The 25,311-nt window shown below is 36.5% G+C and overlaps 2 protein-coding genes across 2 annotated transcripts; both read left to right on the plus strand.

The window, feature by feature from the left end:
- Positions 1 to 7,524: 7,524 nt before the first annotated feature.
- Positions 7,525 to 8,145, plus strand: LOC108981124. Its single transcript, XM_018952206.1, has one exon. It carries the CDS (start codon positions 7,525 to 7,527, stop codon positions 8,143 to 8,145), a length of 621 nt encoding a protein of 206 aa, XP_018807751.1.
- A 607-nt stretch (positions 8,146 to 8,752) lies between these two features.
- Positions 8,753 to 10,042, plus strand: LOC108981123. The gene is made up of 2 exons (XM_018952205.1): positions 8,753 to 8,840; positions 9,045 to 10,042. The coding sequence occupies exons 1-2, from the start codon at positions 8,753 to 8,755 to the stop codon at positions 10,040 to 10,042; spliced, it is 1,086 nt and encodes a 361-aa protein (XP_018807750.1).
- The last annotated feature ends 15,269 nt before the right edge of the window (positions 10,043 to 25,311 follow it).

The raw sequence follows: 25,311 nt of genomic DNA on the forward strand, positions 1-25,311 counted from the left end.
GATCATCTGTCGTCAACCTCTCTTAATTAAAATGGGTGAGGTATGTATTTAGGCTTTCCTCTTCCCTTTGCTTGATGGTCAGGAGTCTTAAGAACTGTCTAGTTGGCTCTTCAAAGTTATAGAGGGATTCTGGTCGGAGTGTTCTAAACCATCCTCTCGCCATTCCCCTTAGAGTCAATGGAAAAGATTGACAGGCAATTTCTCCAGGGAAACCGTGGAGTGTGATATGCACCTTGATGTTTTCCAAGTGATATATTGGGTCCTGGACCCATCATACATCTCTATCTCTGGCACTTTAAACTTTGGCAGGAGCAACACGACCCTTATTTTCGCACTATAAGGCAAATTCATGCGACTTAACAGTTGTTCCACAGAGGAAGATCCTCCCATCTTCTTCGCCATCTCCTCCCTCATATTTGTCGGTGAGGCTACGTAGCTCATCATGTAGCTTCCTATTTTTCACTTCCTCTGTAACAGCCCGTTAGAAATTCATTGGTGGAATTTCCATTGACTTTAGAAATCTCGAGAAAACCCCATAAGTTTTTACGAATCGACCAATTGCATAAGTTTTAGTCTGTCAACCTAGTCAGTGTTATAACTCACTATGGTGCTGAAAATATGAGTTTTAATTATTTGAGGTGGCTAGAAGTGTCAAATTGCATTATGGTCTACGCCATTAGACTCAGTGGATTATTTAGGATTTTATGGCACAATAGCCTATTTTCATAGTTCCGGACAAAACGTCTGTTGCAAAATTGTGAAATTATTTTTAGGGGCAATTCGAGGTTGAATTTCGATAAACAATTTTCACTATAGGTTAATATGAATATTTAGGAATTTTTAGTGCTAAGTTTATAATTTACTTTTTTGAAATGAATAGTAACCTCGATAAGCGCACCAATTGCAGTGTTTCAAAACTATAGTGTGGAATGTCCAAATTAGATTAGAGAATTTTATGTGGACACTTGGCAAGATATTAGCCATACTTAGTGAATAATATTAGACACTTGGCAGCATGACGAGCGTTTGATGGATTTGAAGGAATCAAGGTGTGAGATCATGTCACCCAAGCAAAACTTTGTGTCATCTGCTCAACCAAATTGTGCCAGACCAAAGAGGGTTTCCATCATAGTACTAAATGGTGGGAATCCATTTGAAATCCCAAAAGCATGGTTGAAATCGGAACCCTAAACGGTTTCCCCAAAACCCTAAAGTTGGCCTTTAAACCTGTTCTAATCCGATTTCTAGCATTGTGTTTAATCACTTGATTAAATCACTTCCACATGCTATTAATCCTTCAAATTTGTGTTAGAACATCATTATCCAACCTTGTTAACCTTGAAAGATTGATTGGACCAAGTGTTATTGGATTTGGGCTTGATAGCAACCCAAACCCTCTTTAAACCCCAAAATTTAGGCCCATTCGGTTTAGGCCCACTAAGGCCCACGAAATTGACCACATTAGCATTGCTTCATGGCTAAGTTTTGTACCCCCACTTGGCTGGCCAGATCTTTACAAGAAGGGCCTAGAAGGTTCTTGAAATACAAAGCTAAAAGGCCACCTCACTCTTTCACTCTTACACTCCACCTTAAGAAAAGATCTTGGACTGATTTTTATGAGAAGAAAAGGCCAACACTCAACCTTTTCTTCAGTCCCATCACTTTCCATAACTTGTGTAAGAGGCTCTCCAGTCCACTTCCCATGAAAAGCAACTCTCTTTTACACTTTTCTTTCATAGAACACAAAAGACACTCTCAGACAGTTTTTCGTACCTCCTTTGAACGCCTATTTCGAAGCTTTTGTAAGTGTTTTCTCGCAAAGTTTCCTTCATTAAAGTTGTTTCTTTTGGAGTCTAGTTTACGTAGATATCTTATTTATTCCATTTGAAGATCATAGGATTGGTCAAAAGTTGTTTAACCCCAGAAAGGTCATTCTGGGCGATAAACTAGAGAGTGTGTTATATTTTGGAGTTTTTGACCAAGCTAATGAAAAGATCTTGGTCCAAAATTTTTATGGAGTATTGTTAACATGTGTATATGCTTATTGGTTGAGGATTTGTTGCATGATTAAAAGTTTTGGTTAAATATTTTCTTAGGTCTAGAAACTTAAAAACTGGAAGAGGAAAAATAGTTTCTGGTTTGAGAAAGTTTAAATATTTTATGGTTTAATCTTATTCCAATGGCTTTGATATTTTTATTGGAAGATCCTAAGCATCTTATATACATGTTAGAATATTATTTTGAAGATATTTGATGTTAGTTTCGAAGATATGAAATTTTATGCATTGAGATATTTGGTTAGGCCAAAGTGATGATGTTCTTGGCTACATTTATGTTTTGGGTGATGTTTAACCATGTGATCTTGAGTTTGAAGCTTGGATCTGTTTTAGGACACCTTTTTAAACCATGTGATTTTTTTTGTTTGAAGATCACTTCTTTATAAGTCATGGATCAAGAGATTGATCAAAACAAGTTAGAAACAAAATTCTGTTTTGAACTTAGAAGAAAAACCAAAAAGTTCAACTATGGTTTTAGTGATTTTGATGACTTTTGTTCATGATTCAAGATATAATTATTCTTAGGAATATGTTATGAGTATAGTAGAAGAAAAATTTTGGTTTAATCATGAGTTTTGAAATTTGAAAGAATTACAACAAAAAAAATAAAAGGAAATGGCCTATGTAAGTTTCGGCCCTATAGAGTTTTAATGGTTGTGTTTAGTTTTAAATTTTTCTGAATTGATATTTGAGCTTAGGAAAAAATTTACATAAGGTATGTAAATTTTGGTGATTTTTGGAGTTAGGATGCAAAATTCTTAAGTTAGGGGTAAAATGATAATTTTACTCTAAGTTGATATTTCTCCATATTCCTAATTGTTAGTGATTAAGTTCTAATTTTTAGAAATCAATACTTTCAGTTTCTCGTGATCGCACTTGAGTTTTGTCTCGAAGAGCGAAGATCGAGGTAAGTTAGCTTTTAACTTACTATTAGTTTAATGTGTATGAGTGATAAGTAAGGGAACTAAAGTGTATGTATGCATGTTATCATATGTGTCATGCCAAGTCATTACATATTTATCTGTTACACAGAATTTATTCTGTCATGAATTATTCATCTGTTACACAAGATATTATGTCACGTATTACTATACATTGCTATACATTGCAAGTATGTCATGTTAAGTATGCCATCTGTTACATGTATTTCATGTCACATAATATTCACTGTCACATATTACGCCATGTTAAGAAATGTTGCCTGTTATATGGTATGTCATGTTACGAAATGTTGCATGTTACATGTATGCCATGTTATGAAATGTTCTCTGTTACATTTATGTCTCGAAGTATGTCATGTCTGTCGTTTTACATTCATGTCACGTTATGCTATGTCAGGACTTCTGTCTTCTATGTCACGTTCATGTTACGTCACGTTACGAAATGTCATGTATACCAGTTAAGTCATTCATGTCAATCATGACTCTAAGTGCTAGGATAGGGTAAATATCCTAGTGGAACTCTTTGTTCACGCTGGAGTGTCTAAATAGGTGTGAAATTTCCTGGGTTGATGAAGTACAGTTAACAGGTTGCGAAAGGGGCTTAATAAACTGGTCACCGGAGCGCGCCAGGCACTAACGCTGATGGTGCCACACATTATGTTACGTGCATCCACAACAAGTGTGGCACAAACAAATAAGTCATGGGGCCACAACAACTGTGGAGCGTGAAGTATGGGGCCATAACAACAGTGGAGCATACACTACGTGAGACACAACAATTGTGACATGTAGAATACGTGGGGCCATAACAACTGTGGAGTACGTATTAACGCACTCACAACTGGTATAGAAACCTATGATGTGATGCGGTAATCGACGGGGACACACGGCTCAAGGGGATCTGTGTAGCACCCATACGGTCACTTTAATGATTAAGTCTATTGAATAAGATTCCAAGTTCAAGTCATGTTTCACGTTATGTTATGTTTAAGTTTACGTTCACGCAATCATGGTAATCCCATGAGACAATAATATGTTTCAAGTTCATGTTATGTTATGTTCACGTTCACGTTATGTTCCAAATTCACATTTATGTTATGTCATACTCAAGTTCATGCTATGTTCAAGTTCATGTTCAAATTATGCATGTTCACGTTCATGTTATGTTTCAAGTCCATGTTATGTTCTAAGTTCACATTCATGCTATGTTTCAAGTCCATGTTATGTTTCAAGTCACGTTTATGTTAAGCTTCAGCTTCAGTTTAAGTTATATCAGTTATGTTATGTTGTATGTCAAGTTATGCTATGATTACTTATGATTTGATTATGCATTCATACTTTTACTGCCATGCATGCATCATTAACCTGTGTGGAAGTTTTCTGTTAACTTGCTAAGATTTATAATCAAATCTCACTATGGTAGTCCCAACTACCATTCCCCCCGAATGGTAGATTTTGTTACAAGATCTGAAGGAGAACCGGGAATCGACCAACTGGAAACGGTCGACTAAGTGACAGTGCGACGTAGATGTTAGTACAGTAGTTACCTCAGGTTACTACTTGTATGTGTGGAGTTCTATCTCCAGCACTCTTTTGATCACAACTATATGGACTATTATTGTGATCTTAGTTGTTTAGTATCGTTAAGTATGAAGTATGTTTTAAGTATTTGGGATATTTTAGTTTGGTGCATAGTATTGCTAAAAAAATAAAAGAAAAAAATTATTATCCGCTGCGAATATTGCATAATACTATATGCATGTTAGGAACATTGCATCTTATATGTCATGAACGGGGGCAGGTAACCTTGTATTGCATGTCTCGACGCTTCAAATGTCCATCCGATCCCAAGCGGAATTTGGGGGCATCACATCCTCCGTGTTCACTCCCACATTGCTATGGGCTTCTCCTTCTCCCTGTTCGCTATGGCTGGTCATGGTAGCATTACTGAGCTCGACATTGCGGTGCTTTAGCTCTTCATTCTCTTTCCTCAGGTTTTCCACGATGTCTAACGCCATCTTCAGCTTTTCTTCTGTCACTGCTAACCGTGTTTCCATGTTTGTGGGCATTGCTTCCTATTCACGAGTTGCTTGAGAACGTGTCACGGTTGGCATGAGGGAACCACGTTGAAGTCCAATGAAAAACTGAAATCACAGATTATAGAATCCCACAGATAGCGCCACTATAGAGGATGTATCCCACCATTGGTAGGCGACATGGTGTGCCTATGATACCTCCAATGCCTAAGTCAACAATAAGTGAGGGATAATAACTCAAGAATTGTGAGACCCCAAAATAGTTAGTGTGTTTTATTTTATCTTATTTTATTGTGTTTTATTCTTTTCTTTAACGGTTTTTTTTTTAAGAGCCCATTTGGATGGTTGTGAGTTGTGAAGGTGCTATGGGCAAATTTTTAGGCCAAAAAGAGAGGGCCCAGTGTCCCCCCCCCCCCCCCCTCCTCAAAATGGCGTTGTTTAGTGGCCTGACGAAGTGATCATTATTTTTCCACCCTGGAATGACACCGTTTGGGTTGGTTGAGTGAAAAACCTCAATTTTTCTCCTTTCTTCCCCTGGCGACGCACCCCTCTCTTTTTCTTTTCCTTTATCCTCCTCGCACCCCGTCTTTCGTAGTGCACCACCTCCACCGTGGACTTCCCACCTCTCTTCTTCCCCAATCCGAGTGCCCCTTTCTCTGGCCTTCCCCCACTACCTCTACTCTCAAGCCATTTCGGCCATGGAAATGGTGCAATGCCGCTAGTGGCCACTCGTCGCATGCCAGGCCGAGCTTCTCCTCCCTCAAATCATCCCTCAAGCCATCTCTCATTCCCTCAAATCAAGTTCTAGCATCTCCGTCACCATCAGATCTACCAAATGAAACCTATACAATTAGTTTTTCCCTAGCGCCGTCGTGCACTGCCACTCCCAACCGGGTTTTGGTGGCTTCGCGACCACCTCTGAGTGCTACCCTACCATTTCCAGCCATCCCCTTTCTTGAGTTCCACCCAATCCTTGAGCTAAAGCTTACCATAACTGCTACCTCGCCGTACTCCGCTGCTTCCTGACTCAAAAATCCTCACCTTCATCCACTAGCATGTCGGATCTGCCACCCCTTTGAGACAAATCCCACCTGTAGCCCTCTACCACCTTGCTCTGCCGTAGCCCTACCGTTGCTCTGCCATTCTTGGCACCACCTCAATAAGTTGTTTGCCTTTTGTTTGGTATATTTTTTAATCTTCTTTCTGTGTTCTAATTTAACCCATTTGTCTTTGTCCATCCCTGGAGCGATGCACACACTCGTTCAATCTCGGGACACCGTTAACCATCACACACGATCATCCAGAATATTTACCTTCTGTGTTCTAAGTAACTCTCCAGCGCGACCCTTGGAATTCTAACATGAAATTTATAGCAACTTTGTTGCAGTTTGGTTGTGTTGAAAAGGGCCCGAGGAAGTGTTGAGAATATTTGACCTAGTTGTTGTCAGAATTTGGGCCAATGGCCGGATGAAGGATGGGAAACGCGTGTGTTGGGGTTTGTGAAATTGTGGATTTGTGACTGATGTGTTATTGTCTATGATTGTTGCGTTCTATGTCATGCCATCCAATAAACTATCTGTCATGCATCTGCATATTATTGTTATTGATATTTGTCATGATTTATTCAATTGTGCTATGTTCTGTGTTATGTTGTGTAAACTGAAAACTAGGTTTTTGGTAAATATATTTTGTGTGGGAGCATGTATGTCACAACCCCATGCCAAGATGGGGTATTGTCTCTATGGAGCTCCTTTGGTCACTCAAAAGCATGTAAAATTGAGTGTCATCCCCCTGGTTGTCGCCAGGTGATAGTAGGCTTTGCAAAGACGATAATGCTCTTGGTACAACTCTAAAACCCCTCTGTTCGTGGGGGCTAAAGGATGCCTGATCGAGTTAAGTGACGGGCACGGAGATAGGCATCACTCCTAACAAAGTCATATGCGTGGTCTTTACCAATGTGACAAAGGGAGTCAGGGTCTGTGGGTGGTCCTGAGGGGAGACCATGGTTTACACAGTAATTAAATGGTTGTGGTTGGGTACAAAGGGGTTTTTGGCGTGAGTGGTTAAAGTACTGATATTTTTGGGAAGGTGGTGAAAATGAATACTTTTGGGGTTATTGCTTTCATAACTACTGAGCATGTTTGCTTGTATAATTTCATGGTTGAATCTCTTGTGAAGTTGACAAGAGATAGGCTGCATGGTCTCCCGAAGGGGGCCATGGCGGCCAAGGATTCTGGTCGACGTTCCTTTGCTGATCTGGTATCTGTGGTTCCGCAACCACTTCCAGAATTATTGGTGCCCCATCGTGGGCCAAAGTACGTGGATGGAGAAATGTGTTTTCAGTTCACCAAGGAGGAAATCGCTTGATCTGCGGAACCTTTTAGGTTCTCTATTGTGCTGAAGTTTATAAGACAGAGACCTTCGTTGGATGTGATCCGGTCGTTTATACATCTCCGCTGGGGATTATCTTGCATGCCGATGGTTACAGCTATGCGGAGATCAAGAAATGTTTTCATTCGAATGACTAATGAGCAAGATTTCGTCAAAGCAATTTCTCGTGAATCTTGTGAAGTAAATGGGAATCAGTATCGTGTTTTTCACTGGAATCCAGAGTTTAATGAAGATGAGGAACCGTCTTTGGTCCCAGTTTGGATTGTGCTGCCGGGGCTTCCTCCAAATTTCTATCATGAATCTTTTCTAAAGATTTTAACTGCTCCGATTGGTAAGTTCATCAGAAGAGATAATACAACCAAATGTGCAACTCGCACGGATGGAGCTCGTTTATGTTTGGAGATGGATGCATCAAAAGAACCAATTTCTTATTTTTGGATTGGGATGCCTGGATCGGGAAGCAAGCAAGAAATCATTTATGAGACGCTTCCAGCATTTTGTACTCATTGTAAAATTCAAGGGCACAATGCTCGTACTTGTAAATTGCATAATCGGAGTGATGGAGAAAAGATTTGGATACGAAAGAATGTAAAAGATTCGAAAGAAAAAAAAACAGAGTTTCAAGCGGAAAATAATGTTGAGTTGGATAAAGGCAAGGGAGTGATGATGATGGAAGCAGGAATGGATCAAGGAGATACGGATAAAATAGTTTTGTCGTAGGATCAAATTCGGGATTATGGTGCTCAATAAATGGGTGAAAAGGAGGGGGAACCTATGGATAAGTTGGAGGGTCAAGAAATGGATGTTAGGTTGATTGAAGAAAATGAATTATCTGGTAAGGATTATCATGTAGAGGAGATAGAAGATGAAGAAACAGAGGGATTAAAAATGAATGAATTGGTAAAGCTGGCAGGGGAGGGGTCGATGGCAGAGAGGTTTGCTGGGGTTGTTAATACAAAAAATTTGGATAGTAATTTGATATTTGAAAAGGCATTAGAGCCGATAGTTTCTGATTCGGAGCTAGGAAAAATACCTGAGGAGAATACTGAATGTATGGAGGATACAGTTTCTGAACCAGATACGGAGCTAAACGTGGAACATTTCTCGAAACAAAAAGATTATGCTTCGGATAATGAGGGTGTGAATGTTAAGCGAAAATGAAGAAAATATTTCAAAAAGTTTGAAGTTCGAATCGGGTAAGTTCTCGGCCAAATAAATTTTCTTTATGATTGGTCCTATTTTATCATGGAATATTAGAGGATTTGGAACTTCTAGAGGTCGTTTAAAAAGTTTGGTTAGGAAATTAAATCCGAAAATTGTTGCGTTAATGGAACCTTTTGCTTCATCGGATAAGGTGCAGGAGGTCGCTCAGTTTCTTCATATGGATAAGTTTATTATAAATGATGGGGAGTCTGGTAAGATTTGAGTGTTTTGGCATGATGATATTTCAGTTCAGCCGATTATTTACAAAGAACAATATATTTTAATTCGTGTTGGAGTGGGAAATAATGCAGTTATTTGTTGTTTTGTTTATGCAAAATGTAATTTGGGTGAGAGGAGAGAATTGTGGGAGTCTCTCAATGGTCAATTGATAGGTAATGAACCTTGTATCGTTGTAGGGGATTTTAATATTATAAAGGATGACTCGGAGCGTAGAGGTGGTAGACCACGTCCGAGAATGGCTATGGAGGATTTTAATAATTGGATTGATAATTGTGGTTTAATAGACATGAGGTCGTCGGGAAGAAGATTTTCTTGGTGTAATGGCCAAAGAGGGTTAGCTCGTAGTTGGGCAAAATTGGATAGAGGTTTAGTTAATGCCAGTTGCTTGACAAGATTTCCAAATATGAATAATTGTTATTTATCGAGATCAACTTCTGATCATTCGCCTATGTTTTTACAATTTCAGTCTGATCTTTTTAAGTACGGACATTCTCCATTTCGGTTTCAGCAGATGTGGATAGATCATCCAGATTTTCATCAGTTTGTGGGTAGGATTTGGACAGAGGAGGTGGGTGGTTTTGGTCTTCTGAAGCTGGCTTTTAAGCTTAAAAAATTAAGAGGTTCTTTACGTGAATGGAATAAGGGTATCTTTGGTAGAACTGAAGCTCATATTCAGGGGTTAGAAAATAAAATTGAGGAATTGGAATCTGATCTACAACAGAATTGGAATTCGGGGATTGAACAGGATCTTGTGAGTAAAAATATGGAGTTAGCTAGTTGGCGTCGACGGGAAGAAATTAGATTGGCTCAATTGGCTAAAATTAAATGGAGGGCGGAAGGGGATCAAAATTCATCTTTCTTTCATGCGATTTTGTCTTTTAAACGGAAAAAAAGAGTCTTGGACATGAGATTACAAGATGGAACTTATTTGGGATCTCCTGAGGAGATCTATTTAAGTGCTGTCAATTATTTTTCAAATTTTTTACAATGTGAAAGTCATGATAGTTTACCGGATTTATCTCATATTATTTCGGCTGTTATTTCTTTGGAGGATAATGCGATTCTTGGGGCTATTCCTTCGATTAATGAAGTGAAAAATGCTCTGGATTCCATTCCTTCTAATAGTGCGCCAGGGCCGGATGGTTTTGGTTCGGGTTTTTTTAAGAGTGTCTAGGATATTATTAAGATGGATATTATGGCAGCGGTGGAAGAGTTTTTTAGAGGTGGTAAATGGTCGAGATTTTATTCGTCGTCTTATGTGGTCTTAATTCCTAAGATGGATAAGCCTAATGGGTTTGATAAATTTAGACCAATAAGTCTTTGTTCGGTGTTTTATAAAATTTGCTCTAAAGTGCTTGTAAACCGTTTGGCTGTTTTGCTTCCTAAAATTATTTCTGTTGAACAAGGTGCGTTTATTCCTGGAAGAAGTATTTTTGAGAACATTAGTCTAACACAAGAAATGGTCCATTCTATTAATAAAAAAATTCATGGGGGTAACGTGGTATTGAAACTTGATATGGCCAAGGCTTATGATCGTGTTGAGTGGGATTTTCTATTGAAGGTACTTCAATCTTTTGGGTTTTCTCCTGCTGTTTGTGGTCTTATTAAGGAGTGTATTACTAGGCCTTGGTACTCGATTTTAATGAATGGTACTACAAAAGGTTTTTTTAAGGGTGATAGAGGATTGAGGCAAGGTGATCCTTTGTCGCCTTATTTGTTTATTATTTTACTGGAGGTTCTGTCTCGTCTTATAAAACAAAAGGTGGAAGAAAAAAGTTTTGGCCATTTTTCTCAACCTAGAGGTACGATTTTAGTATCTCATCTAATGTATGCGGATGATGTGGTCATTTTTACTAATGGTGGTTGTCGATCAATTCGGTGTCTTCTAAATATTTTGAATACATATGAAAAGTGGTCTGGTCAATTGATTAATAAAGAGAAAACTGCTATGTATTTTTCCAAAAAACTTTCGATGGCTAGAAGAAGGAATCTTAAACGATTGACAGGATTTTCGGAAGGTAAGTTTCCTTTTAAATATTTGGGGGTGCCTATTGTGTTGGGGAGAATGAAAATTAGTGATTTGGAAGAGTTGGAAAACAAGGTTAAAAGAAAAATTAGTGGTTGGAAAATGAAACTACTTTCAGCAGGGGGCCGAGTGATTTTATTGAGGCATGTTTTGGCTAGTATAGCGTTGCATCAACTAGCAGTTTTACAAGTTCCAAAGTTAATTATTTCATCATTAAATCGGTTAATGAGTACTTTCTTTTGGGGAGAAAAGGATGGAAAGGGTAAGAAAAAATGGGTTGCTTGGAGGAATATTTGTATGCCAATAGAAGAAGGAGGTTTGGGTATTAGATCTTTTGATGATATGCAAAAGGCTCTTCATTTAAAGCTTGCCTGGAAATTGATGCATGAAGATTCTCTTTGGACAAATTTTTTTCGATCAAAATATGTGGGGAATAAACCTTTGATGTTGTTGGATTCTAAAAAGGGGACAAGTTTTTGGCGGATGATTGTTAGAAACATTCCTATAGTTTTGAGCAATTCTAAATGGAAAATTTGAGAAGGTAATGTATTTTTTTGGTATGATAAATGGTTGGATCAGGGGCCTCTTGCTGATAATGTTTTGGTAAGTGAGCAACCTCTTTTGAAGATAAAAGATTGTATATTGGATAGAGGATGGGATATGGATCGGTTAGAGAGGCTTGTCAGGTCTGAAGCTGCAGAGAGGGTATTAGAGGTTTTTGCAAATTGCAAAGAAGGCAGTGATTTGTTAATCTGGACTACTAGTGAAAGTGGAGAGTTTTCAACAAAATCAGCTTGGGATTGTGTTCGTGTTAGAGGTCAGAATTTTGAGGGGAATAAGTGGATTTGGAATAGCATTCTTCCAAAAAACTTTTCGGTATTTATGTGGAAGGCTTGGCATGGAGCTTTAGCTGTGGATGATAAAATTCAGAGAATTGGTATTTCTTTAGTCTCGAGATGTAACTGTTGTATTCAAGGTCAATATGAGGACTTAAATCATGTTTTATTTTCTGGTGAAGAGGCTACCGAAGTCTCGAAAAAAATTGGAGTTATGCTTGGGTTACCTATTGGAAGGAACTGGTATGAAACATGTCTAAGTTGGTTTAGAAGAGCTTCTAATGCATCGCATTCTGGTGTCATTTTGGGTATCTTACCTACTGTGACTTCGTGGAGGCTTTGGACAAGGAGATGTAAAACCCGTATGGAATGGAAGATTGAATCTGGTCAAGTTGTGTGGCAATCTATCAAACAGTGGGTGGGCGTTATTTGTCTAGGGTTTTCAAAGCCTAAGAAATTTAATCAGATTGACCTTTACATTCTTAATTGTTTTAATTTACAGCAAGTTCCAATCAAAAAACAAAAGACTGAATACATAGCTTGGTCTAAGCCGCAACCAGGTCGTGTGAAGCTCAACACGGATGGAAGTAGTCTTGGGAATCCAGGTGTGGTAGGGGCAGGAGGTGTGATCCGGGATAATCATGGGAATCTGTTGTTAGCATTTTCAAAGAATATTGGTTATGGTACTAGTAATTATGCAGAGTTGAGAGCTATAGTGGAGGGTGTCAAACATTGTAAGAATTTGAATTTTAGTGCAGTAGATGTTGAAATGGATTCGAAAGTGGTTCTGGCATGGTTAGATAATAAACGCTGTGGTAGCTGGTATTTGGAGGATTATTGGGAGGAATTGCAACTTCAGAGCATTAATATGGATATACGGTTTATGCACATTCATAGAGAAGGAAATGGGGCTGCGGATTGGTTAGCTAAAAGGGGGGCAACTGATGGTGATGTGGTATGGCAGAGCATGGGGGAGGTTTCTCCTCTGTTTCGGGGTTTGATTAGAGTTGATAAATGGCGGAAGAAATAGTTGAGTCTTGTGACTGTTTCTGGTTTTCGTCTCATGCGGAGTTGCTTTGTGGTTGTTTGGTTCGGGGATCGGTCTTGTTTTTTGCTGGTATAAGCAGGTTTTTTTGTTTTCATCTTTCCAGTTCTCGTTTTGCTGGTATGGGTCTGTAGTTTTAGTGAGTTTTGTAGTTTGTTTTTGGGTTTTGGTTTAGATACAAGGGATGGTCTGTATCCTGAGTGTCAGTTTTGTTACCACGATTTTCGTCCGCCATAAGTGAGGTTGATTAATAAAATTGGGACGGGCCCGCTAATGGACAGGTGGTTTACGGCTCTTATATAAAAAAAAAAAAAAAGCTATAATTTGTAAAACATCACGTCTTCTGTTAGAATCAGGTTTGTGGTTTGTGATGTTAGAATCAACAAGTATGGTTTTTTCTTTGGAACACGAGTTATCTTTTTTGTACGAAAATTATATTTTATTTTTTTATTTTTTTTAATTTCCTGTTGTGCTTAAATGTATTAAGATGATTCATTGGTCCATTCTTGATGTTAGACTTGCACTCTAAATAGGTATTCTTAGTGTACAACCCAATGGAGAAAAGGGAAGAATTCACATCTGCAAGACCTACCAACACTGCTGCAATGCTTATGAACACTGCAACAATGCCTTTCAACATTGTTGCATTCACTCAAGTATTCCTGTTTTATCTGAAAGCCATGGTATTGATTTGAATTATAATTTTGTTATAAATCATTACTCGATATTATTTCTGGAAATATCAAGACCATTATATCCAGATTGGTCAATGTATAACTATATGGATGGATACCATGGGACTATGTCACCTACATATTTTCAACCTTTTGCACCACTTCCAAATGCTAACCCTTTTTTATGGAGAAACGAGGTGATAAATTTAATTTTCCAAGTGGTTATGTTCCAAGCAAGGGATTTGTTGAGGTTACATTTATGATTTGATATTGTAACTTGCAAGAACTTATGCCATTTGGACCACAAATTCAATATAAAAGATGTTCAAGTAATCCTAAGGACATGACAGAACACACCTCATCTACTAGGCGATCGCTATTTTCTTCTAAAAGCAGTACTTATCCTGATGCCCCAAATGTGAGAGATAATGAGGAAGTACCTGATGGAGTTTCAAAGCCAACGCCGATGAATGATGATGATGATGATGAGGTTTTAGAGCCAATTATGGGATTTGTTTTTAAAACTGAGCAATAACTCATTGACTACTATAAGCAATATGAGAAATAGACTGGGTTTTGTATAATGACCCAAGAAGTAAAAGGGAAGATGATGTGAGTGTTGGATATGTAATACTTGGTTGTGCTCGTGGTTGTACTACCAACCTTTCTAAACCATGCCCAACAACGAAGACCGGTTCTAAGGTGAAGATTAATACAATCTTGGTTGGTGATATCTTGTGCATAAATACTAATCAAAATGCACAAAACCATGGGCTAAATCCACAAAAGGTAAGATTATTTATATGTAATCGAGCTACTGATGATTCCTTAAAGAGGCAACTAGACATTAGCGAAAAGGCATGCATATTTATGGCCAAAAGTTTCAACGCATTGGCTGTCGAGGCTGGTGGATTCGAGAATCTTCAATTTATTAAAAGAAATGCATATGATTATGTTGACAAGGCTGATCCTTAGACTTGGCAAAGGAGGTTCTGATGCACTTCGTGGGTATTTTGAGATAATGCAGTATAAGAATAATGGGTTTTACTCGTTGATGGTTTTGGATGATGATGATGATTACAAAATGTCTTTTGGGCCGATGTACGTAGCAGAGCAACATATGGGTATTTTAGTGATGTTGTAACATTTGATACAACGTACCTAGCAAATTGATATGCCATGACATTCACCCCTTTTGTCGGTGTTAACCACTATGGACAATCAATACTTTTGGGACTAGGTTTGATATCAAGTGAAAATACTGAAACTATGGTTTGGTTATTTGAGACTTGGTTGAAATTCATGGATGGTAGAGTACCAAAAGCTATCATCACTGATCAAGGCATGGCCATGAAAAATGTTATTGCAATATTTTTTCCAAACACCCAACACAGATACAGTTTGTTGCACATAATGCAAAAACTGCCAGAGAAGTTGAGTTCACTTTCTAAATACAAATGTGGTTTGAAGAGTGCATTGCACAAATGTGTTTATGATTGTTAGACTTCTCACAAGTTTGAGAAGTCTTGAGAGATATTTCTTGATACTTACAATTTGCACGAGAATGTATAAAATAAATATATAAAATCACTATATAAAATCACTTCAATTTATAAAATTATTTTTAGGTAATTCATTTCTCAAAATATTTCAGTATTTCTTTAAAATCTCTCTTCTTTTAAATTATGGTAATATTTTTCTTATTTTTTAGATTATGAAAATAAGAGAAATATTGCAAATATTGTAAAATAAGAGAAATATTTTGTATGTTAAGTTTTGCAAAAATAAATTATTTTTTATTATAATTTTGAAAAATATTGAATAAGAAAAATTATATAGTTAAAAAAATATTTGAAAATAAGTTTTTAATATTAGTTTTATTTTAGAGTTTGAAAAGTTGTATTGATTTTTATGTTTTGTTTTGAAGTTTGTAAAAGTTGTACTATTTTTTATTTGAGTAATGATTAGGTAATTGATTAGATGAAAAAGTTAAAATTTGAAAAGGAAAAATATTTTGTATTTGAATGATATTTAAAAAATAATGAAATTATGTAAAATTTTGAGAATTTTTAGGAATTCTGTAGTGTCCAAATATTATAGCCTTAATTTTTCAAATTTTTTTTTACAGTTAATGAAGTATTTTTTAAAGATTATATGATTTTTTTAATTTTAAAAATATTTAAAGATGTTTAAAAAATAATTGAATCTTTTAAAACAAGTCATAAAATTATAAAATTCCTGCTCTGGTCACGATGGCTTGTGTCTCGTCCTTAATTAGATGATGATAAGGTTGTGGAAGTAATTAGATAGTGAAATGGTATGATTGCATTGGTTGATTGTAAAATAGGTGTCAGAGAGTTAGAAGTGTATCACAACCATTGTTAGCAAATTGGTTATTCACCAATAAAACCAAGGCCGACAAAAGAAGTACATACAGTGCACGACCTTCAGAGTTAGTATTTTGGACGAAAACTTCTTTTTATTTCCGGAGATGCAAATAGCCAAAAATGAGATACTATTTGTGAAAACATTCCAACATAAGGAGAAAAGGTGGTTGGAAAAAATTCTTTTTGGTGATTTTACCTATATGAGCAATGCTAATATGCTGCCACTACAATAAATTTGACTTTTAGGAATGAAGTTATTTGGGGATGAAATTTAAATTTTGTCCCTAAAAGTAATTTTTTTAGATAAAATTTAAATTTCATCCTAAAAAATTGATGACTTTACAAAACCGTTCGACCAGATAAATATCCGTTCAAACATGATTTTCTACGAAAAATTAAATCATCTCAAAAGATTTTTTCGTTTGAACGGAAAAAAATCCATTCGAACAGTAAAATCTTGGCAGGGAAGTAATTTATTATGGCGGAAAAGTTACCCTTTCAAACGATAAATTTATTTGTTCGAGCGGAAAAGATTTGGTGGCAAAACCTGGCATGAATGTTTCTAAACCGTCCGAACGGAACATATTTAGTTCAAACATATTCGAACACCACATTTATACATACGAACGTATAAAATTAATCTCGGTACGTAACTCAAAATATAAAAAATATATATCATATATACGAATTCATAAATTAATTTTATGTAATTAATTTAAAAATATTTTAATGATTTCTTTTATGTTAAATAAGATTTTTAGTTAAATAAATATTATCAGCCATATATCACATACTATAAATCAATAATTATTCCAGAAAAGATAAAATATTTAATTTATAACTAAAGCAAATTATCAAAATACCATATATACTGTCCATAACCATAGCAAAAAAATATAAATAAAAAATAGAAACTACTGTGATGCGAGGTCTTTGCACACATCCTCAACTGCAGCTAATCGTGTTTCTACCTGTGTCAGTAGAGTACTGAGCGTGACCTGAGTTGCATTACTGACATTAATCTATGTATGTAACTCATTAATCTTTGTACGTAACTCAGAGACGCTAGTAGTAATCTCTATACGCAACTCAGACATGGCAGTATGCACTGCATCGATCACCGCTGATGTGTGTATGCCGATCTCATCACGCAGTATGTCGGCCATCTCCTTGCGAGTAGATGTGCGTGATGCCTCGGCCTGTGTAGATGCCTCACCAACCGATACTCCAGTATCTCCCAGCTGTGCATCTCTGTGAATATCAGCCCTGTCAGGAGTAGGTCCACGAAAACGAAGTCTCGAGTGTCTCATGCTCCATGATAGGGTGGTGTTGTTTATAGGTCCCATCGGCTCCCGTGCACTCTCGGCAACTTTTGGCACGACTCCAGAATGTAGCAAAAATCGAGTGATCAGGATCCCAAACGGCAATATATATGTCGTGTACCAAGCCTCTAATCGGATCCTCTCAAATATATACCCCACGAGGTCGATCAGAATGCCACGAGCGACTCGTATCATAAATTTCACTCAATCCATGCCAACCTCAGTCTTGTGCTGCTGAGGGTCAATATTGTTGGCGATGATCAAATTCATGATTTTGAAGAAAGAAGATAAATATGACTGCCTAATGCTCTTAATCCCATCGTACACTGGAGCATTTGGACCAACAATCAAGTCTCTGACCTAATGATCAGCAAGTGCATCGACCTCATCTGTGTAAACTGGTCCCTCGTCCTTAACCATCTCTCCATCACCTGAAGGATCGGACTCTCCGTCCATTAAAAATATAACAAGAACTCCTTGGACACAGATCCTATATGCCCCTCCATCGTCTAGGCTGGCACCACCGAGCTCTTTATAGAACTTAGCAACGATGTCAATATAGGAAATGAGCTCCAATCCTTCTTCTCGCTGATCTAAGATTAGTACCCAATCACGATCATTGAATACTGATGGGAGGGAATGACCCTCCCATATAAAAGTCACAAAATCAGACATTTTTACCTATCGTTCAAGTAAAACAGTCAGCTCTCGAACTGTTTAAATGGAAGGTTCCCCTGATCTACCACGTTTATGGCCCCTATAAGACGTTATTATGAACCTGAAATTTAAAAAATAAAATATATACTCAACATTAGTGATAAAATCTAATATGAGAAAAGATTCACAAAAGTTTATACTAATAGCAATTTAATAAATTAATTGATAGAATAATTTAATAAAACGATGAAAATAATTTAATAAGCTAATATAAAATAAATGGTTCGAATGAAATATATAGTGGTCGAACGAAAAACAACTTGTTTGGTTCAAGCCGTTCGAACCTCCAAAACAGTGTTCAATTGGAAAGGTTAAACTCTTTCGAACGCATTCAAACGAAAAATAGATCGAGCTCGCCCATGGCTGAGTCAACTCAGCAATCATAAAAACACTTAAAAATACATCGATTCTATGGGTTTCTTTGACAAAACACATACTATTCTTCATTTCTAAACATCCTACGGTGGATTTGTGGAGTTCTACGGTGCTATTGATGGAAAAATATAATTTTTCTAGAGAAAATAAAAAAAAAGGATAAAACTCTAAAAATAAACGGTAAAATAACTTATAAAGAGCATACATTTACTTTAGGTGGAAGAGTGTTCGACGTAGGTGGTGATTACAATGGTAGACAATGACGATTGATGGGCGTTCAAATGTTTTCTCTCATTTTCAAACGGTGGCGACGGTGATGTTCGAGAAAGCTCTACCCGTGATAACTTATATGTATAGAACCATTCGAACATTATATTTAACAATTCGAACGGTTTCAAATGATTGTTCGAGCGTTAGTATTTACCGTTCGAACGGTATTTATTTCAAATTTAGTAAAAATGTATATTATACTATATTATATTTATAATACCATAATTTAGTATAATATATATACTATTATAGTAGATTATATATATTGTAATATATATGTAATATTATAGTATATTAATATATATATATATATATATTACGATAGTATAATACTTTAAATTATAATGTCATAATAACTTACATATATTTTATTATAGTATAATAGTAATATATATATATATATATATGATAGTATATAGTACTAAATATATGAGTTTATACTTAACTAATATATATCATACTATATATTCCATTATACTTTACTATATATGTTATATATGATACTATATAGCATAGAGTATAGAGTACTAAAAATTTTTTTTTTTTTTGAATGGAGCATACTCATTTCATTAAGAAAACGAAGTTACAAATGTGACTTATTGATACAAGAAATTCTAATACACAGAATATCCAGTAATAAGCCAACTAACTCAACAGATATGTAGCTTCCCTACACACAAATACATTTGCGGTAGACATTGTCTTAACTTCTAATCAAACTTTCTCGAACCCGAGAAAGCGCTCTGTAAAAGCAGAACTTAAGGGTCCTCTCTATCCTCCCAGGGAAGAAGAGTACGGGACACTGCTATGGACATCAAATCCAAAGCCTATTCCTATTTTATTATAACTAACGCTAACAAACTACTATAAAAAACTACAATAACAACTACAAGACCACAAGCTCTGATGAGACCTCAGACGACAAGCCCACCGCAAGCATCGTCATTTCGAGCTCTGGTGGAGCGAGCACCCAGCGTACATATAGACCACAACAGCCCGGCCGTATAACCACCGGCCGTAGCATCGCCCAACACTCTCGAAAGCCTTGCCCCGGATTACGTCCGATCTAAAGGTCCAAACCTCACTCGGGTCAACAAAAACAACACCACAATAAGAAAACAAGACAAGCTACAAAAAACTGAAACGGACAACAACATAGAAACGAAACAAAAAACAGTACAAAAAAAAACAAAACGGATGAACAGTACACATTTGGTCGGCAATATTTCGTGCAGGACTGTTCACGCTGGAAGGAAAGCCGACGGTCAGACTTGGAAGACCTGGAGCCAGCGGTTCCACAGCATCCGAGCGTGGTGTCGGTAGAGGGTTCCTCGGTGGCGCGTGAGGGCCACGCGCCAACGCTGTCCGGATTTTCGTCCCGCGCGTGCGGTCTACGCGCCACTCCGATAGACACCGGATTTGGAGGTTTTGAAGATCGGCGGCTGGGCTTCACACCAGTGGGGCGCGTGTAGAGAACTGGTGGCCGGAAAGGCTCGAACGGCGATCCTCCCTTATTCGGCCTAAAAACACAAAGAAAAATAAAAACACTACACAGAGGTTAAAAACTAGACAGAGAAGAGGGAGAGGGCAAGGGGAGGGGGCGAGGAGCCGAAGCTCCCACCCCCTTTCAGCAGGTCTTGAGGTTTTGGACGAAAAACGGGTGTTTTTCGTTCGGAGCTAGAGAGAAAACGGGGAAGAAGGTCTAGCTCTGGTTTACCGAGTACTAATATATATGATGTTATAAATTTCTCTATACTTTACTATATGATCTTAGTATATTTGAGGCTATATATATGTGATACCCCGTATTTTAGTGTATTTTTTAATTGAATGATTATTTTATTTAATTTTAAATATTGGTTCTCTTATTTAAATTTATCATGTTTCTCGTTCGTTTAATTCTTATTTTTAAGTTGTGAAATTTATTTTGACGTGCTTTCTTGATATTAGTTATTGTTTGCATTTAAATTGCTCTTTGCTTTAATTTATTTTATTGTTGGACTTTAGTTATTTTATTTTATTAATATTGAGTTGTAGTGTTTTTATTTGGCTTTTATTTATTTTTATTGTGCATTTTTCTTTTGGTTGACTCTTCTGTTTTTGGGACAAAGCCTGTTTGAGTGTGTTTTATTTTTTGCCCAGCCTCTGAAAACCCACACCCCAAAAACCATGCCGTTTTGGGGCATCGTGTTTGAAACCCTATTATTCTTTTTCCTTCCTCTGTTGCGTCGCACCCCCTTCTTTGTTTTTATCTTTCTCTTCTCTGCTACTTGCCGCATCCTTGGCCTACATTTGCAAGCCTCAACATCCAGCTTTCACACATGGATTACCAAGCAAAGATTTCCACCACCGTTTCATGCCACAACACAACCTCGGATGCACTGTTACCAAACCCGTCCAGCAAGCAAATCGAGCACTTCCTCCTCCGTAGCACAATCCATTTCTGCCGTGCACCACTGTCCCCATCTCATCGAGAAGTTGTAGTGGAAACACCCCTGTTTTTGCTCTCCAAAAACAGAGTAGTTTCACTCAACCAACTCACCACCAGTAAGCCACCGCCCCACCTGTTGTCGCAGCTACAAGCGACGCCAACGCCCTAGCAGTCCCGTGATCTGCCATTGCCCAACCACCTTGGCACCGCCGCATTGCTGTTCTCTAGGTGAGTATCCCATGCAGTCTCTCTCTCCCTCTCGTGGCTTACTCTCGCACTCCCTCCTGTTCATCCCTCTTTGCCTCTCTCGCTTTCGTTGCCCAGCGTATGCAGCTTCGCCTCCGCACGCCCTCCCTAGCTTGACAGTCATGCCGCCACGGTATTTCTAGACCAGCCGTCGTACGCGACCCCTAACTTCTCCAAGCGTAAGTCCCTGTCATCACTACTTCTATTATTTCTGTGTTTTTGTTTCCGTTCACTGCTAGTTTTTCTGTTAAGGTGTATATATATATATATGTAAATTGTTTTGTTTTTTATAAGTATGTGTATGTATATGTATATATAAATTGTTAACCTAATAGATGAGTACTATTACCAGTGTATGTTCCAGATATATGTTTTCAAATGAGTGGTCTTTTTGGGTTTATGTTTAAATGGGTTTTGTTTTAAGACTCATAAAATATTATTTTTGTGTAGATAATATTTTAATAATATTGTTAACTAAAGGAAGTAAACCTATTTTTAAGAGAGGAGTTTTTCATGACAAATTTTATAAGATTTTTAAAGTAGTCAAAGTATTCTATTAATTTATAATATGTTGTTGGTATTTTAGATATTTTAAATATTACTTTTTATTGAGTTCCGTGATTATATTAATACTTGTTCGATTAAATTTATTATTCGGTACGAATTCGATTAAGTGGATATTCATGGTTTTAGAAAATGATGGTATTTTAGAAATTACGAGACTTTTAAGTTTTAAGGATTTAAAATAGGTTCTTTTAGCATTTTAGGTTTAAATATTGAAATATGTGGTTGATTGAGAATTTATGGGAATTACGTGATTTTTATAGGTGATGATTAATATTTATTCGACATTATTGAAGAATTTTTTTGAAAGACTAAGGAGTCCAGGTAAGCACGGTTCCTATGCTAGAGTTTGTATAAAAATAAATAAAATGTGCTAAGGTTGATTTTTGGAAAAATATGCATGTTTTGTTATGAAAAGAAATTTGAAATGACCTCAGTTATTTGTTCTACATGACTCATGAAATTCAATATAAGATTAAAGTACTTTCTGTCATGACTGGTGTAGATATGAGCAAAATTTTGTCATTCTGTTTCTAATCTATGCAAAAGAGAGCGAATATAAAAAATTGTGCATAAATCATATTTTTATGATATGATTATGTTCTGTTCTATTATGAAAATTTTCTGTACACTGATATAATATGATGCAATTTCTGAAACCTCTAGCATGACATTTTGTTTCTGTTAGTTCTGATCTTACTACGGGTGTAAAACTATGGCCTCTATTTGGGTTGGTACCAACTTTTCTATTTTCGGTGCACCTACTTTGGAAGCAAAGTGATTTTCTGCATGGTCTTTCTTGTGTGCACACTAGTCGGTACCGAGAATAATAAAGGGAAGATTCACATTCTGTTTCTGTTCAGTTGGCCGTCAAGATTTGCACAACCCTACAACGGGGGTTAAACATGAAATTCTGTTATGATATGATGTTTTAGTTATGCTGTCCCAAGGGAATTTTGAATAAGAATATTTTTGAATTTTCGCTCTGATATTTTTTATAACATGTTCTGACTCTGCATTCTGAAAATAAAAAATGTTTTGTTCTGCATTCTGAAGTCTATAAATGCTCATGTTTGCATGCTAGTATATGTTCTCTGCTTACTAAATTGTTGATCACTCATCCCCTTTATCTTCACAATATTTTCAAATGATTTTGGATTTGTTAGCTGAGAATCAAGCCTATGAAACATTGGGTGAGATGACTTAAGAATAGTGGATTAAGAATAGAATGTTTTTTATAAGTATTGGTGAATTGTTTTAATTATATTGTTGAAATATGAGTTTAAGTGACATGTAGAGGATTTGATATATAAGTATGTGTGGTTAATTAAATCTGAAATGTTTATGTTTGATTTGGAGCTTTTGAAAGTATATTAGCAGTGTTGGTGTTGATTATCAGGTAACATGAGTTAACTCTCCAGGCCCTCGAGGATGGGGCGTTGCAATATATGTAAGTACATATTACTAATACATATTATCTTATATTTTTCTTTATACTTTAATATAGTATAATATATATGATACTATATATTTGATATATAGTATATATTACTAATAGATATCATCTTACATTTCTATACTATAATATATATATGATATATAGTATAGATTACTATATATATGATAGTATATCTTAGAATATACATGATAGTATATATTACTAACATATATGATCGTATAGTTTTCTTTAATATGTATAATGATGAAAATAAAAATATATTTAAACATTAAAGTGATGTGTTCGAACGGTATCCATAAACTGTTTGAAGGCTATATTTGCATTTGAACTTATGAAAAAACCATTCAAACGGTTTATTGCAGTGGTGGGAAAATATTCCACCCATTAACTACTCCTGGAGTACCATTCGAATGTCCTTTGTAATCGTTCGACTGGTTTATTGTAGTCGTGGGAAAATATCCTGCCAATTAATGGCTCATGGATTACCGTTCGAATGCCCTTTCTCAACGTTCGAACGGTTTATTGGAGTAACGCAAAAATATCCTGCCAATTAATGACTCCTGGAGTACCATTCGAATGTTATGTGTAATTGTTCGAACTGTTTATTGCAGTGATGTGAAAATATCCTGTCAATTAATGACTCATGAATTAGTGTTCAAATGTCCTTAATTTGTCATCCTTCGAACGCTTCGACGAAAATTTTTGCCGACAGGAAAAATGGGGTGCTGAAAATTTTTCATGTTTGACCACCAATTATTTCCATTCAAATGGTAAGTGAGAACTTAAAACATTTCCGCACGCCATCGGTCCCTCATTTTTCTCTCTTCTCCGTTTTCTCTCCAAAATCTTCCATTTTCTTCACACAATCCTTCATTCTATCATCTTACAAAGAGGATTGCACACTTATTTTGCTTGGAGGTTTGGCTTTCTTTTTCATTTTATTTACAAATCTATTATTGATTATATTATATATATATATATATATTGTGTAGGTGTTTATTGGAGAAATCTATACTTTAATATAGTTGTTTATTGGTTTTACAATTTATATATATTCTGTAGGTGTTTATCAGATTAAATTCAAAATATGTTTATTAGAGGGTTGCTATTCGAAGTATATATGTTGTATGTTTGTAGTGTTTTCTGAATATGAGTTTGTGATGTTTTGTGAGATTATGTTTCTTCTGAACTGATTGGTGTTTGGATTCTGGGTTGAGACCATTCGAACCTTGTAATATTCTGTTCAAATGGATTAACATGTTCGAGAATGCACTTGACCCACACTCTAATATCATTCTGAGCACAAGAGGATATGTTTAAAGGCCAAGGGGAATGACGCCACAGGATTCTGGAGAAACTGCAATTTAAGAAAAGATGAGATTGAGTTTCTTCACCAGTGTTACAAATAGGACAGTCAAGGCTATCAACATCAATCTGGAAAAAATTCTTAATACAAGAACGAATTGGCAAGATGTTATTCAGAATTTCCCACCAAAAGAACTTTAGTCTATCCTGAATCTTAAGCTTCCAAAGACCCTTCCAAATATCAGGTTGAATACTGCTATTGTCCATCATTTCCTGAGCATGGGATAGTATTAAGGCAGCATATGCTGATTTAACACTACAGGATCCAGATTTATGGAAAGTCCAAACAGGTTTATCAATGAGATTGTGAAAACTTTGTTGGGCAAGAGGGATTTTTTCTATTTCATTCACTAAACTTTGACTGAAAATGGCTTGAAGCAGAATGGTATTCCATCTCTTAGGTTCCTCCATCATCAATTCCGAAACACAAAGAAGAGGGTCAATAGGAGTATTTGTATCTTTCCGAGTAGGTGTGAAGTTTAGGTTGGTAGGAATCCAAGGATCATTCCAAACTTTAGTGTTCACCCCATTATTGATTTGAAGCATAAACCTTTTTTCAGAAAATCCTTTTGCTTGAGAATACCTTTCCATATCCAAGAATTAGTATGTCTTTTAGTAGTACCCAAAAAGGGAGACATTTTCAGGTATTTACCGGCAAGGACTCTTCTCCAAATCGCATCAACACCCATAATCATCTGCCATCCAATTTTTTAAAGAAAAGCTTGA

Source organism: Juglans regia, chromosome 4 (assembly GCF_001411555.2).
Source record: "Juglans regia cultivar Chandler chromosome 4, Walnut 2.0, whole genome shotgun sequence".
In the NCBI taxonomy this organism is placed as follows: Eukaryota; Viridiplantae; Streptophyta; class Magnoliopsida; order Fagales; family Juglandaceae; genus Juglans; species Juglans regia.

Coding starts and splice junctions, on each gene's coding strand:
- LOC108981123 (XM_018952205.1), top strand. CDS start 8,753: ATGGAACCTTTTGCTTCATCGGATAAGGTGCAGGAGGTCGCTCAGTTT. Junction 8,841..9,044: donor TATAAATGATGGGGAGTCTG/GTAAGATTTGAG, acceptor GTATCGTTGTAG/GGGATTTTAATATTATAAAG.
- LOC108981124 (XM_018952206.1), top strand. CDS start 7,525: ATGCGGAGATCAAGAAATGTTTTCATTCGAATGACTAATGAGCAAGAT.